The sequence below is a fragment of the Xiphias gladius genome, chromosome 5, assembly GCF_016859285.1.
Source record: "Xiphias gladius isolate SHS-SW01 ecotype Sanya breed wild chromosome 5, ASM1685928v1, whole genome shotgun sequence".
NCBI classification, from domain to species: Eukaryota; Metazoa; Chordata; class Actinopteri; order Istiophoriformes; family Xiphiidae; genus Xiphias; species Xiphias gladius.
This window is the reverse complement of record NC_053404.1, coordinates 21,804,707-21,821,656: the sequence shown is the minus strand read 5'-3', so window position 1 is coordinate 21,821,656 and position 16,950 is coordinate 21,804,707. Positions and strand designations below refer to the sequence as shown.

Below are 16,950 nucleotides of genomic sequence, written 5' to 3'. Positions count from 1 at the left end.
AAGCGCAAACGCAACCCCAGCTCAATTTTATAAGCAAAACCTTTAAGTTTCTCCAGTGACTTCCCTCGGGTTGGAAGCAGTGGAAGTAGATTCACACTCCAGCAACGAGGGAAGAGATGCCTCCTTAAAAACACACCCCGGGATAAACAGACTCCCTCATTATCCAAAAACAGATGTGTAATTATTTAAAGTAATGACATTTCGCTGTAGCACAGAGACCTGCTCTGACCAGACGCTACGGCGAAGAGCAGTAGAGCCTTCACACCAGGGTTTCTACTGGGCCTCTACGGCCGGTAAAGGGTCAAACTGCCCAAAATAAAACCAACTTTGAGCTTACAGTAATGGAGTTTGTCTGGATAGGCTGCCCATTGCTAATGTACCTTCTATTTATTCATTTCCAGTTCGCTTTGCCATCCATCACATCAAACAAATGTCCCCCGCAGGCTCCCGTATCGATCTGTAAAAGCTGCCGTGAAACCTGAGAGCCGAGCTGCAGCGTTCAAGCTCATCCCGTTCGACTGATCTGAAAACAGCCCTTCAGTGGGAGATCAATGGCGGATATACTCCATGCTAAACATTTCCCATCATGCCTTGTTTGTTCTGTCTGCTCAGAGACAGCAGCAGTCGTCCCCGGCGCTTCGTGTTAGAGGGCACAATAAATTAATATCAACAGACGTCATGTAAAATCCATTTCCCTTTTGGCGAGCAGCAGATGGAGCTAATATTACCGGCCAACAACAGTTTTATGCAGGAAGCAGAAACCGATTTATTCTCCCCATTGAATCAGATCAAATTTGTTTTCATGCAAGGGCCCCAACCCACACCTGACATTAACATCTGTGAAGAAAGAGTCTGGTGATCCCCCCCCCATTGTCAACAAGTGACTTGTTCCTCTGGGCCACAGAGCTCCGCTGTTGCTCAAAAACTATAAAAAAAAACCAAAACACATCGGTGAGCCGCACTGTCGCACCGGGTGACATATGGTGGTATCCTCGAGCGAGACGCTGAACCCCAAATTGCTCCAAACGAATGAAAATGTAAGTTACCTCAGACAAAAGTGTCTTCCAAGTGAATCTAATGTAACGTAACAGCCCACACGACAGACATCTGAGGGACAGTTTAGCTCCTCTTCCATCTCTCTGTCAGTGAAGCTGAAGGTGTAGGTGAGAAATTCTGCGCCTTTTAGATTTTGGTGAGTTTTCCGCACGGCACAGTAGAGATTGCATCCCGATGGTGGCGCTGAGGAAAGGTCAGAGGGTTACCAAATTCATTAGGTTTCATCTTTGAGGGAATCATTAATGTTGACATCAAATTTGTCCAGCAGCTGACAGGTTATCTTTCTCTAGGCCAAAGTGATAAACAGCTGCACAGACTAACACTGGACAGGACTAATAATTATTGGACAAACCTAACGACGTCTGGTTTTCTCACCGTACCAGGTGTTTTCTTTATCGCCTATTCCAAAACCATGTCAGACCTGCGTGTGGCGACGTGTGCCACTGGGCTGCGAGAAAACAGGATACTTGAGCTTGAGGGTTTCTTTTGGAGGAGGCGGGGAGATACGACAACTTACGTAAATGTTAAAAGATTGAAACCTTTCCAATCCCAAAAGACAGATGCATCCCTGCTCAGTCTTTTCATTTGTTGGTCAATGTGTACAGATTTATTGTCGTGTTTTTTACGATACAAATGGCACATTTCGAAGCCAGTTTGACCTTTTATCGAATCAAACTTCAGTTTTGCTGCTGCATTTATCCACTAACTCCCGAAAAATGAGTATAGCTTTTGATGGATGAATATAAAGGCAATTCAGCTATAAATTAATCACTGGTTAATATCTTTTCTTCACGGGTGAGCAGTTTGACAGTGTCTCAGTTTATTTCACTTGTCTCTGTCATACCTGCAGATTTCCCTCAAGTAAATTTATCTCTTGCAGAGGAAAATGCACGAGGGGAGGATGGAGGTGTATTTGGGCTCGTCAGAGTAATTTGCAGCTTTTGAGATTGAAAAGAAATGAAATTAAGCCCACTCTCTCGATATCCCGGAGAGGCAATTTTCCAAGCTTCTGCAGCTCTGTAAAGTCTTCTTAGACGGGGGTTGCTGGGGGGGGGGGGCCTTCATCAAATGTCTGTCTTTGTGCTAATATGCATTTATTTGTGGGGAATTTTGGAAGCCCGAATGATGAACTTCAGGTAATGACTTTAAGTAGACGGTTTCTACCTGCTCCGTCTGGGGAGAAAATGCCTCGGCGACTAATCTCAGTGCTGAGTAAAGGCTTCCTGGTTACTTTGAGCTCGTGAACAAAAGCACTCCAGACTTCAGAAGTTTTTGCTGGCGAGCAGGGATGCCGTCTCCCAGATGCCCTCGATAACAAATGAATGACTGCGCTCCCTAAAAAGCTTTAGTGCCTTGGGTGCAGCGGCGGTCAGAAGCTCCACAGAACCTGGTTTTGTTTGTCAAAAAGGGGAAAACGTTGCGCGTGCACAGCCGCAATAAAGGAAAGAAGAAGAAGAGGGCTTTTAATTTTCTTTGTGGACTTTGAAATGTTGAAACGCTTTGTTTCTGTCTGACAAGCTGAGGTTTTACTGAGAATTGTTTAAAATTTGTTTCCCTCGTTGCAGCAGCTTCTTTTGTTTCTTCCCGTACATTTAGTGAAGTGCGATAAGAACATGACTCCCATTTTAATATTTTCTATTGGAATGCTATGTAATCAGTCATAATGGCTGCAGTTAAATGCATGTGGTCCGAATTATGTGTTGAATAAAAGATGAGTATCCTGAATAGTTGTTCCCGTAAGGCAAATAGATGAAAATGTCAAGCCAGCATTTAAGGTCACTGTTTCTCTGAAAAGTTGCTTGTGCCACACTGTCTGATACAGAGATCCCCCGTCTGTCAGGTTCCCCGTCTCTATTATGTAAGTTGACCCACAGCAGAAGAGCTTTTCACAGTAAAAAAACACAAACTCTGGTGCTGATGTTTTTCACACTGTTTTTTGGTTCAGTACCACACTAAAAAGATGACATATTGACTGCAATTGTGGGTCTTGGGGGGGTGGTGGGGGGGTGTTACTGTTACTGTTGCTTGTGGCTAGTTTTGTTTGTTTTTCACCACATCTATAGTTTTACCTTTGTCTTGAGTTTTATTGTAGTTTAGAAAAGTCATGGGAATTTTTTTTTGTTTTATAACAGACAGTGAAATCATATTTTAAAAAGGAGGGAGAACTAAAGTGCCACTTTAATTTCACATTTAAGTAGCTGGAATTTCTAGCTCTCTCTTAACACTGATTTCACTCCACGTCAGTGCTGTTCTGGAGCCAGTCCCACAGTTTGAAGGCCTGGGCAGGCCTGGCTAAATACATTTATGGCCATCTTCGGGGATAAATACCGTATCCTCAAGTACATTTGGGATGGAGGAGTACCTGCAGTAATGAAGTGTATAAATGTACTTGGAAGTGGCTTGTGGTTAGGTTAAAGTGTTGAATAAATGTTCAGCAAACTGTGGGTCCTGTAATGGATTTGGTTTTATGGCCTCTTGTACAGACGGTGCCTAACCAGGCCAGAACTCGCGAGCTGAGTTTGATGAGTTTATTGATCCTGCGGTAACACAGACACACAGCCTGGGAGCTGAGCACAAAACTTACACACCGGTGTAAGAAAAAAGCACTGGAAGGGTTACACGAACCTACCTGAAACAAAGTCCTTACATGGATTTTTATTATTAATATCATTACTTTTATTATTAGTTGAAACAGTAGTAGTAGCAGTAGTAGTAGTATCAGTAGTAGCATTAGTAGCAGTAGCAGTAGGAGTATCAGTAGTAGTAGCAGCAGCAGTAGTAGTAGTAGTAGTAACAGCAGTAGTAGTAGTAGTAGTAGCAGTAACAGTAGCAGTAGTAGCAGCAGCAGCAGTAGCAGTAGTAGTAACAGCAGTAGTAGTAGCAGTAGCAGTAGTAGTAGTAACAGCAGCGGTAGTAGTAGCAGTAGCAGTGCATTTTATGCACCTTTGTACCTACGGATGCACTGATCCAATACAGAGGCTCAGTATTGGTACCAATACTGAACTCATTAAGGTGACAGGGTGTTGGCCACGATGTGTTCGATCCACACTGAATACATTTGCTTTGCCAACTTCATAATAAAGTTGAGTTTTTCTGGTATCGCTCGCGTTCGATAAGTCACAACAGGCCGCTGAATCACTCTAATATAAGTGTTTGTTTTTTCTTTCCAGCGAAGTATTTTTCGGAAAATAAAAACCGAGGCTCATTTTGCATCAACCATCCTGTGCTGACAGGAATGGGAACGCATCAGAACTTGCCTGAGAATCCTCCGGTTTTTAAGATTTCTTCAGGATCAAACTAATTCACTAATAGATGTCGGTACATCCGATGGTAGATATAAAAAAACCAACTGTTAATAGTTAATTCGGCGAACTTCATTTTCCAAAATGTAGGCTAAGCAACTATAAGACGAGGCTCAAGTTGCTCTTCCCCTCTTTGGTCCTACTCGCTGTATCTATGGCAACATTACACTTCCTCTTTCATGTAAAAGTTTCTGTTCACACAAGTGAAGATTTTTTTTTTAACGGGAAATTCTCCAAATTACCTTGTTGGTGGAAGAAAAAACAAACACTTATATTGATGTTCAGGTTCTCTTTCATTACATTATATCAGGTGACGCCATCGCCCAAGTGCATTCGCAGCAAGTTTATCGAGTGAGACACACGAAGAAGTCAGTGACTTCCCGGTCCAGCAAATCGGGCAAATTAAATATCAAAATTAACGTCGTTCCGTGGCCTGTTTTTTCATTTCATATATTTGGCTTGAGCCTAAAAATGAAATTAAAAAAAAGAAGCCGCTGTTATTATTATTATTTTTTTTTTTGATTGATATATGAATGACAAAAATAAAATAAAATCGTTTTTACTTTCATTTATTCACTTACTCCCGATTAGAACTCAGAATCAAAAGAATCAGATCAATAAAAATGTCAGTTGTCCTGCCAGGTGCTAGAAAAACCTACAGGACGGAGCGAGAGAGACAGCCATTTCAGTCAGGCACCGTTTGGACACGCCCACACAGTCCTGGGGACTAATCAGGCAGAGGAAGTGAAAACACCTGCGTGGGCGGGGCGCGGGTGCGTAGGGGACCGAGCGGGAAGAAGGTCCTGATGGGAAACTGGAATTTTATCTTTTTGTTTGTTTTGTTTTTTGTTTTTTTTTTCTCTAGACAACTTCTACAAGGTGGAGGGAGCCAAGGATGCCTTAATCTGTGGGAACAGCAGCGACGCAGGGTGAGTGGACGGTTTCTCTTCTTCTTCTTTGGTTTTGAGGCTTAATTCGGATGCTGGGGGAAAATGTGGTTCGTGGATGCTGGACCCACCTCCTGGTTGAGGGTGGAGCTTGTTAGCGGGTCTAAAGGTTTTTGTTAGCTGCGTTGTTAGGAGGCCTGCAGTGGCCGATGACACTCTGGACATTTGTCTGTCTGTTTGACATTTCACAGACTAAACAATTCATTTTGTATAAAAAGGTTCCAGGCTTCACTCAAGTCTCTGACCGAACTGTCGGCGGTCAAGTTGCAGTGTGGGTAATGTAGGCAGGAGGTTTTGACGAGGAAGAACAATGTGTAGAATTGAAGGAGGAAAAAAAAAAAAATCTGGTTTTGCTGCATCAATGTTGATCCTTTTTGTTTTAAACTGCCCATCCTGAGTCCGACAATGTTACAGGAGCGCAGTGATAAATCTGTTGAGTGCTCTTTTAATAATATAATACGGATTTATGTCTAGATCGGGAATATAATTCAGGGTGTGCGGCCAAAGCTTTGAAATAGCATCGAGATCATCACATAGAAAGATAAAATTTTTAACAAAAATGAATTCCTTTTGGGTCTTATCAGGGTCAGTTTAAGGACCACCAGTCTCCACCACCGGAAACTCGACCTTTCTTCAGGGCTTTTCACATGACCATCCTCTGTCAGCCCTGGGATAAGACCCTAAACTTGCTCAGAGTTTACTGTACGCCTTTGTTTTATCTCTACAAGTGTGCACGGTGAAACAATTCCAAGATAAACATCCCTGAGCTTTGTGTAGTCTGAGGTTCAGATTAGCTCAGGGCCAAGAAACACAAGTGTGAAAAGCTTTTGATCTGTCAGGGAGGTAGAGGCGCGGACATCACTGTCTCTTTAGTTTTCTGTCACTCATCCGGCATGGCGGCTTGTCACTTATAACCTTTAGTAACCACCACAGCATGCGGGCCTCCGTTCATCTGAGTCTGTTAGATAACGGCCGAGGGAAGTTCAGTGTTTTTCACTGCGCCGGAGACCTGTTAGAAGATGTAAACAGAATACAGATGGAAACAGATCGGGCTTTGTTTGGGTCTCATCAGAGAGAGAGAGAAGGAAAATAATCAGCAGGTTTAGTTGGTTTAGAGAAAATATTTTTCTCGGAGTTGGAGCTGTGCTAGATGCTGAAATACACTTATTGTTTAGGTTAAGCTTAAGTAGCTGGGGATAACGTTTTTCTGGCTGAGATGATACTTAGTGACAAAGTGGTCAAAGAGGAAGAAGCTTAGTAAGCAGAAAGATGGACAATCCCACACAAATTGACTTTAAGCTACAGCATTCATCAGTAATGTCACGGTCAGGACTAAATGAAGGAAAAAGACGCGTGTTATTTCTCTACTGACATAAACTCCCGGTCGTTGAAGCTTAGCTAGTTCAGTTGGTCATATGTGGCCAGTCAAAGAATCAGGCAGCGAACTGATGGAGGACCGCTGCGTCACACAGCATCATCACAGAAGCAGCGGTACAGGTACAGGATCCAAGATGTGATGATACGAAGGATGAATGTGATTTATTTATTTATTTATTGAAGAGTTTAGGCGGGGAAATGTGACGGCGACATATCCTGACGGGTCGATGCCAGTGTGTGTTGCCCCTTAGTTTAGGATTGAGTTTTTCACTTGACTCGGTTTTTCTATTTCACATGACTTTGATATTTTTTCCACTTGTCTGTGATCGGTTCCTGCCCGGTCGCTCTGGTCTGTTTCTTGTGCTGGTGTGATGTGCAGCTTCCCCTCACGCAGGGTGCGTCTGCTGAAGGACCGGCTTGATGTGGCCACCCCAGTTTTATTTATTCATTTTGTTAAACCATTTAGCTAACTTTATGAAAAAAAGCGCCTTTTACTCCACCATGTTAAGATTTACGAGCCATCAGAAATCTCCCCCACTGAACTCTAATTATTTTGTGTGGCTTTTTGTTATGGGCTCATTTATTTACCTGCTAAATTAAAAAAAAAACAAAAAAACACACACACAACAACTTTGGTTGTTCTGTAAATCTAAAAGTGCCTGTGTTACGTTCATCTCTTCAGTCTCATTTAATCATTGCAGCTTATACTTTTGGCCGAGCTTCCGGCGGCGAAATGAGGCCGCATGGCGTCTGATCATCTGTTTGAGTCTTGCTGCTGGTACAATGTACTGCAGTGTTGTGTGACATGTCAGGAAGGACTAGTATCGGTGCTGACCGTCCACACTGAGAGCAGGAGGCTGGCAGACACTGAGCGACACAGCCATGACAATATACTGCGTGTGCAAAAAAGAGACCATCATCCAACTCAAAGTAGCAGGGCCTTTGGGAAAACAAGTTAGCCTGAAGCTAGCGTACCATGCCATGTGAAACCTAGTTAAAGATTCATACGTAGCTAGCAGGCTAACAGGGAGCTAACTGACATGTAACAGGGTGCGACTCCAATGAGAAAGAGGAAGGAGAAGGAGGTTCAGGAGAGTTGAAGCAGAAAGGAGGATGGGTAGAGGAGGAAAGGAGAAGATAAAGACAGAAGGAAAAAGATAAACGAGAAAGTATAAGGACAGAGGGGTATTAGAGGAGACAGGAAGGAGAGAAGGAGGGATAGGAAAAGGAGAAACAGAAGGATAGGAAGATGGAACGAGGGCATAGGAGAGTGCAGCAGATAAGAGAAAAATAATGGGATGGGAACAAATAGGAAAAAAGAAAAAGGGGGAGAAAAGAGAGATAAAAGGAGGAGAGCACTGGTTAGATAGAAGGAGAGAAGATGAAGGGTAATAATGGGACAGCAAGAGAACGACACAAAGTAAAGGAAACGAGTTAGGAAACTGAGCAAGAGAAGAAGAGAAGGGACAGAGAAACAAAAACTAACAAATTCAAATAAGCACAAAGAGTAAAAGAAACGATAAGGAGCAGGAAAATATAATAAAGGAAAGAGAGAATGGATAGGGAGTGGAAAAGAGGCAAGGTAAATCAGAGGGAAGAGATGAGGAAAAAAGGAATAAAGACGGCAACAAGAAAGAAGGGATAAGAGAGTTAAGGGAGAAGAAGGTATAGAATCAAGGAAAGCAGAAGAAACCAAAAGAGACAAAAGATGAGTGTAAATTAACATGGGAACTTGGGGAAAGATGGAGGTGTGGAAAGAAGAAGAAAAAAGAGAGACAAAAGAAAGAGGGTTAGATAACAGAGTGACTCTGGTGCAGAAGAAGAAGAACAGCAGTGGAGTCGGAGGCTCTGAGGCGAGACGGTGGCAGCAGAGCAGACGAGGTCAATTTAAACTCAGCGCTCTGCACTGTCTGCAGGGTGGAGCCAGCTCCTTCGATCGCTCTGAAATCGTCTCGAATTTCTTCAGAAACATTCAGTCACCTTTTTAGTTGTCAAGAAAATAATCAAATTGACCCCCCCCAGTCTGGATTCTCTTTTTTGGCTTTAGCTCCTCTGAGGCTGTTTATTCAGAGACTAAAATGTGCTGGTGTTTACCTGGCAAAGAGCTCAAATGGCTGCAAGTCGCGTGGTTTTTTTTTTTTTGATATATAACCTCGAAACCTCTCGGGCAGGAGACTGAGGTGGAGGGTCGGTCATGCGAAATGCGGGTGACTTTGACACCAGAGGCTGCAGTTTGTTTCCTCATTTCCCGACAACTGTCAACGTTTCTTTGACCCATGACCTGGGTCGTCGCCTTAACCACATGGTTATTGTTGTAACCGCGATGATGAAGCTCCAACCAACCTAGAATAGGCGGGTACTTATTCTAGGCTGCTACTTGTTCTAACCTAAACCACGATCTTTTTTGTTTTTACAGTGATTTGTCACAGTTTTTGACACAGACAAATGATGTCGTCCTACTGATAAGGTATTAAAACAAAAAAAACCCTTATGTGTAGTTCACATGGGCAGACTAAGTATTTTATCATTTAATTTGGAGGACTTGTTGAATAAGTGGTAGGAATAATGTCGCTCAGTAAGTCACTCCCAAACAGTCTCATCCTGTCGAAGGTGATGCAGGATCGGAAAACGGATTTTTATTTTATTGGGTACTTTTGGAAGGCAATGACACATTAGGCGTTTTGTTATTGAGCTGTTGGAGAAAAAAAAAAATTTGAGAATAGTCTATGGCAGCTACAAAAAAAGAAACTTTCTCGGATGAAGCAGAGGCAACCGGCCGCGATCAACATTTTTTATAGCTAACAAAGGTTTGATGAAATAGTGTTTGAAACATGACAGTTGTAGCATATTTAAGTGAAACGTGCAAATCAGTCGCCACTGTCACACGTGTATAAGAAGTTGTTTTGAGCCGGTTCTGTGTCAGGAGCTGCAGTGTGGACCGTCTTCTGGTGGCGTGGAGGTTCGTCACGTTGGGTTTTGAGATTGAAGATTTCCTCTCGTCCTGCAGAGAGACAAAGTGAGTCAACAGTGATTGGTGGAGTCTGAGTTATTAGCCGAGAGAGAGGCTGCTGGAGGACGAGAGGGAGAGAGAGAGAGAGAGAGACGATGACAGTGATGCTGATCACAGTGTTGTTTGCTTCCTCTGCTGAAGCTGCTCGCGCATGATGCTGATTCGCCCGGCCTGAGGGCAAAGGTCACTGAGCTAACCCACTCTGACATACACACTGACACACTGCGACTCATACAACCAGCTGCAACACACAGAATCACAGGCGCTTTATTAGCCAAGTATAGTGCCATGGTTTGGGAACGTTTGGGCCATGGTTAGAATATCGTCTCTCCTCTGCACCTCAAACTCGGAAGGTTGGTTAATGTTGCTCTAACCATGGACGAGTAATCTATCCGTCCCTTCGACGTCATTTTCAGCCGACACAGAAGCTGTGCTGGTGGTTGGTCAGAGCAGGCGACACTTGTCTTGTCAGTTGAAGGAATGTGTTGAATAGAGAGCTGGTGTTTGTGTAACTGGATTTAAACAACACCCCGTACAGCTGGAAACATCTCATCCATTCTTAATCCCACATACATTGACTCGATTGTTTTTCCAACTGGGGGAACGCTTGTGAGTGAGCACAAATCAACCGGGCCTTCTTGATTCACAGAGCAAATCATTTGAAGAGACTGTGATTCAGAGGTCTGGAACCAGACTAGCCATTAGCTGCTGTCCAGTGTTATTCATAATGAAAGGCAACTGTCACAGAACAAACATAACATCTTAATAATTATACCTATATATTATAGTTTGGACAGCAACAAAAAATCCTACTGTTCATCAGTTAATCTTCTGATTATTTTCTGGAGACTAAGGTCACATCTTCAAATTGGTTTTGTCTGACAAAAATCCAAAGATATTTAATTTACCATCATAAAGGAGTGAAAAAAAAGAAATAACCTTCCAAATATTCGCTTTTGAGAAGCTGAAAATACCGAATTGTTGGTGTTTTTGCTGAAATAATGATTTAAATGACTAATGAAAAACAGCTGCAGAAAAACTGAGGCAAAGATGCGCGACTTGGAAGAGACAACTGGATGCCGGTGTTCGGAAAACAGCAGGAAGTTAGCTTCTGTAGTCTGACCCACCGGGCTGGCCTGCTGCCCATCACAGTCGGCAGCTGGACCTGCAGCAGTGGCTGTGACACACTGCACATAAAGGCGTTTAAGATTTTTAAAAATCTGGACACACAAAAATTTTAGGTTCTATGTGACTTACACTTCCAGATGATATTATTATCTCTGATGTCCATGGCAAATAAATGTCCATAAAGCTGCTTAGAAATCATAGAATCGAGACCATCCTCATACCTGCAGAACTTGCCGGAAAATCATCAGGTTTTTAAGTTTTCTTCAGTATCGAAGTGAACCAGTGACAATCGTCAGTACATCCATCTGCAAACAGGAGCTGCTAATAGTGAACTCTGCAACTTTTAATGATGCTAATTTTCCAAACTAGCATTAATTTTCCAAACTGTAAACAAATATAAACCAAAAAAAATGCATAACTCCGCGTGTGTGCGGGTGCGTGCGCGCGCAGAGTTTATAATACCACAGTGAGATGCTAGTAACCAATGAAGTGAAGCCTTGGTTCAATTTTCTGTTTCTGTTTCTGTTTGAAGTCAATTACCAATTCAAAGCCTGAGGACCCTGAGAATGAAAGGGCTGAAAGCAACACAATGAGTGACAAACCTTTATGTTATCAGAATGAACTGGAGGGTCTTTTAAACACCGAGTTTTTCCACGGGCCCTGACAAAGGCAGAGCACTAACTCCAGGTATTTTTGCATTTTGCTGCATCGTGGCGCCTGCTCGCCTCAGGAGACGGCGCGTTGGCCTGGCTAAAGCAGTCTGGCAGCATCTGCTTATCTGCCCGCATTTGCCCGAGTGAGGCCTGGGAACGCCGTTAGCTTCAGGGGCGGGGCTGCGGAAAAAAAAAAGGATTAGAAAAAGAATATGAAAGAGGAGGAAAGTGATGCTGAGAATGATGAGGCCAGGTTCATTTGATTTATCAGCTGTGCTTGGACCAACAGAGGACTGTTGTACTCTCCTTCATCAGGATGTTCCAGATGTCGAGTGCATGTTCAAAAAAGTTTCTGCAAACTGAAACAAAGACTTTAGAATCAGGCGGTCTTCTTGATGAAGGCCTTTTTTTTTTTTTTTTTAAATGTCACATAGACCTGGGATGCAATACTGGATTATTACAATAGATATGCAGACGTTAATTTTCTAAATGTACATTACACATAACCTGAGACCCGTCTCAATCTGGGTCACTCATGCCCTCAAAGCCCAAAGCGCTGCGTGTCGCAGGCTGAACCATGCAATTAGCTAAATGCAGTCCAAATGCCTGGAAATGCTCTTGTTCACATCAACCCACAGCGATGGAGGACATGAGCAAGCCTCATAACTGCCAGTCCTAAAACTACTGTGTTATCGTGTCAGCGGATAAGGGTTTGAGACTTCATTTTTTTTGGGAGTGAAATTAACCGTTTATGTGGTCAGTTTATCAAGACAGTGCCTACTCGACAAGTTGCTTTGCCTTCTCCCTCCGTGACGTGATGACTGGCGAGCCTGGCGAGACCAGCCGCTCATTTTGTTATCTCAGCAGCCCTTCGGTAATTTACCGACGGCTCTGACATCTAGAATTCATTTTAGATGATAAACTTTGGTCTCGGAGTCCAAATCTAATATTTGTTGCTGCCAAATTGGCTCAAAGTAAAGGTACAATTAACTGATTAAAAACAGTTGTATAAACAGTTAAACAGTTGTATAATGTAAGAAGTGGACATTTAAGAGGCAGTGAAGGTCTAATGAAAGACAGCATTGAGTTGCATCATGGGAAGTGGAGAATACAGCATTTATGGAGCTTGACCCATACTAGAGACTAAAACCCAGGATATTTAAGCCTATGCTGCTCCAAATTTTTGTATTTTATTTTTTTTATTTCCTTTGTGAATAGCCCTTAAAGCACAAGACGTAATTAGTATCAGATGATAAACATTGCTTTCAGAGGCGAAATCAGATTTGTGTCGTTTGTCGGATCGGTTTGGCTCAAGATAGAGGTTCGTGTTTTTTTACTAAGTTACACCACACTTAAAACAAAAGTTAAGTCACACATATACACACATGCATTGTGTAAATGACAGTTTACAGATGAGTTAAACAGTTATTGTCCTAGCCTGGCTGAGTTAGTGCATTCTTCTTTGCAAGAATGCTGTAATCCTAAATACAAGTTTGGACTCCTGAATTCACGTTGCCAAGTTCAAACCGTATTGAGTGAGGCCTATGGTTTCGATTCTGTACGTCAAGTTGATGGTGTGACCTGAAAAGCAAGTTGAAAGTCAGTGTTGTCGTCTGAATCTGCTGTGTCCAACGTGCTTCACCGGCTCTACGGAATAATGAGTGTTGTGATTTACTGGATTTGTTGAGAGACGGCTGAGAAGTCGTGTATTTTTCCATCATTCTTTTTTATTTCCTCTGGCTCACAGTCGGAGTGATGCTCTGCAGATAAATCTATTTCAGTGCAAACCTGAAATGAAGTAGATGAACTGAATGATGGATAACTCTAATTCAAACGAGGCAAACCTGCTGAGCAGAAACTCACTGATTGGATGGATTTCAGTCATTCTTTAGTGAGCGCAGCCAATCACGACGAGGTCCAGCTGTAATGCCTTTAATTAGTCTGAAACTGCCTGGACAAAAACGGATGCAGTGCTGAAAATGCAATTACTTTAAAATCAACCATAACTAAATAATTTAACAAAGTCACTAAATATTTTGTTATGTAAAGTGTTAGTATGAAGAGAGGAAAAGATGTGACCTATAAAATATGTGCGTGCAGTCTAGCGTGTGACCCGTCATCACCTCAGCCCCGCCAGTATTCTGCTGACATGCCTGCCACATGCCAACCACACGCCAAGCACACAACAACGATACGGACTGACAGCCGGCCCGACGGGCTGCCTCGTTAGGGATGCTAATCAGCAGCCGCCATTAATTAGGGGCTCTTGTTACAGGAGCTCGTTGGCATGCAGCGTGTGACCCGCGAGGTCACCGGGAGGAAGCGGTTGTGCGCTGAGAGGAAGTGATAGGAGGCAGTTAGAAGGCAAAGGGACCCAGAGGGCAGGAGTCTGTTTCTCCTGTCTCTGCTTCTGCTGAGAGGAAGGCTGATTTACCAGGACAGCATCCAACCAGTCCCACTTGGTTTATTTATCCTGAATCTGCTTCGCTTTAATGTGATTTTAAAAGTATGAAGTCTTAGTCCCAGTTGGCACCTGTCATTAAATCATCATTTTTACGTTTGAGACCTTGATATTAATGAGTGTGTTCCAGTCACAGAATAATTTAAGCCAATGTTTCCCTGAAAAATAAAACGAAATACAAAAAACATGTTTTTGAAGACATGTCCAAAATCCTCAAAGACTTTTCTATCCCTTACAAATATTCCCTCCTTTATACAGTCAAGTAGAATTTCATCTAGTTTCACAAGGTGCGTCTGGCTTCCTGAAGCACCTTTTATAAAACAGGTTAAAAATCTATTTCACTGTACACTGGATGGAATATTTTCAGTGTGGGCAGGAGAGAAGAGGCTTGAGGGATTTGGGAAAGGCATTCAAACACCTGGACTGTTTTTTTTTGGGTTTTTTTAACAGTGGCAAAAACAGCAGCTACAGGAGGTACAGTCGTACCAAAATCTTATATCTTTGTTATGGACTTCTGCAATCAGCTTCATTTTATCCCCCCAGTTACTATCCCTCCCTTTTCTTTTGATTTGGATTTCGCTAGCAGCAGGCAAAGAAATGTCCTCCAGCTCCTCCTGGGGGTCCCAAGTCATTCCCAGGCCAGATGGGATTCATAATAACTGTGGTGTGCTCTGTCACGAGGCATCCCGAACAGTTCAGGTGGAACTGGCTCCTTTTGAACGTGAAAAGGAACCATCCGAGCTTGCTTGCTGACCTTGCTTCCAAGGCTGAACCTAGCCACCCTGGAAAGGAAACGCACTTTTGGTCGCTTGTATCGGTGATCTCACCCTTTTGGTCGACACCCAAAGCTCAGGAGAAGGGTGGAACATAGACTGGTAAACTGAAGAGCTTCGTCTGCAGGCTTGCTGCACAGAAAAACAAGTTTTCAAATACTCAGATACAGTGTTTTAATAAGTCTCTGGTAAATCTTTAAAAACTTCACCTTAATGAACCTTGGCCGGTATGTTGTCCATGGTAACCTGAAAGAACCACGATGTTGGTTTTGCATGTTTAGGCCGAGTACTTGGCATAAAGCACTTAGTACTAATTTTTCTGAATCATTCATCTTTTTTCAGAATGATTTCCTTCCGTCTAGACAAACAATTGTTTCAGTTTATTTCTGTGTAACTAAACAGCGCAGGGGCACAAAACTTATCGCAGATCCGTTAAAATCAATAAATAGTAAATGTATTGTTTACATTATCATTGCTGGGTAATGGCAGCTGGGCTTGTGAAAAAGTTTTTGTGTCAGTGCATTCATGGACCCTAAAAAACTGTATAATGGCTGATTTTACGAGCTTCTTCTTTGAAAAAACAAACCTAAAAGACAAAATTAAAAGCGAACAAAGATGGCTTGAAAATGATCACATGGTTGGGGTTGCTGTTGTTGTTGTTGTTTTTTCTTGCATTTAGAAAGTTGCTGTTCATCAGCTGACTTTCACATCTTAGATGCCAGATCTCCTTAAATCACTGAAACATTTCTTACTAAATTTTAATAGTGTGGAAACAGTAATTAGTAAGCAGGTCAAAGCTCGAATTGTGTAAAATGAAACTAGACTCTGAGGTCTACACCGTGCTGAATCAGTGTTGGATCCCTCGATAAACTCAGATTTGTTTCAGCCTCACGTGCCTGCAGTTTCCAGTGAGAAATCCCAACCGCGGCAAGAAGCTGTTTTTCCCCATTCTAGCTGGAAAACAACTCGAACCTTTATTTTGGCCCATAATATGACAAGAAAATACGAGACTGGATTCAAAAGGTGGAGGTATGGCTTTAATCATCATTGACCCAGCTTCCTCTCAGAGAGACTCTGCTGTCATCACAGCAGTTAGCGAGAAATATGGCCCGACTCGACTCTGAGGAAATAGCTGCCGAGGGGGTTGATTTTCCTGGAATACACTGCGTCATATAGCTGATATTCATCATTCCATTAGGCTAGCATTCACTGCTGGTGGTAGCCATGTTGATGCACTACCGACCGTGTGTGTTTGTGTGTTTGTGTTCCATTAAATTAGTTTAGTATTCATTTCTGCTGGTAGCAATGTATTTCCAACTCTGCGTGTGTTTGTGTTTGCAAGCTTAGTTTCTGCTGCTGCTGGTAACCGCCATGTTGACGCATCTCCAACTGTGTCTGTGTGTGTGTGTGTGTGTGTGTGTGCGCTTGTGCGCGTGCATGTGCACGTGCCATAAAGCTCTCAGCAACCCCTTCTCTTTTATAAATGGTTAAAACATTATGATAAAAGCTGCACTGGTCAATAACTCAACTACAATATGGAAACCATTTTTCAAAATGGGGGTTGATTTTGTCTGAGTGCATGTGTTGGGTGTCTCTGTGTGTGTGTGTGTGTGTGTGTGTGTGTGCACGTGTGTGTGTGTTGGTGCGTGCGTGCGCTGGGTGTGTTTAGTTTGAGTTACGAGCTCTCCGGGAGGCTGTGAATGTGACATCTGTCCAATGGAAAGCCAAAGACACAAAAGAGGCTTCCACCACCTAAACGCTGGGCCACAGGGAGATAACTGTGTGTGCGTGCGTGTGTGTGTGTGTGTGTGTGTGTGTGTGTGTGTGTGTGTGTGTGTGTGTGTGTGTGTGTGTGTGTGTGTGTGTGTGTGCGTGTATGTCTGTGTGTTGATAACAGGCAGGTCTAAAGCATTTATGGTCATTTGCCTACAGCCTACAAAACTCTGAGTTGCTCAGTTGTTTTTCCAACCGGGGAAACAGCACAAAGATTTAAAAACTACAGAAAACCCCGGAGGTAGAGGTCCTGATTCAGAGGTCTGGAACCTGGCTAATGACTAGTGACTTTTCTTGGGTTTGTTATTAATATCCATGTTATTGTTACAAGTTGTAGTATTATTATCATTGTATTATCAGTCTAATTATGTTCATATAGAATTTCAAAAGCCCCACCTCCATCCCAGATACACTTGTGCAAAGCATTTAAGAGAAATTGCCACAGTTCTTCTGTGGATTTAGTCTGTCTC

General features: G+C 42.8%; 1 protein-coding gene across 1 annotated transcript in view; it reads left to right on the top strand.

Annotated features, from left to right (window-relative positions):
* The window catches only part of LOC120789913 (sodium channel protein type 4 subunit alpha-like), a 179,609-nt gene that overhangs the window by 64,064 nt on the left and 98,595 nt on the right, over positions 1-16,950 (top strand). Inside the window, exon 9 of the mRNA XM_040127122.1 lies at positions 5,224-5,287. Within this exon, the coding sequence (XP_039983056.1) occupies positions 5,224-5,287 (64 nt within the window). The remainder of the gene's footprint in view (positions 1-5,223; positions 5,288-16,950) is intronic.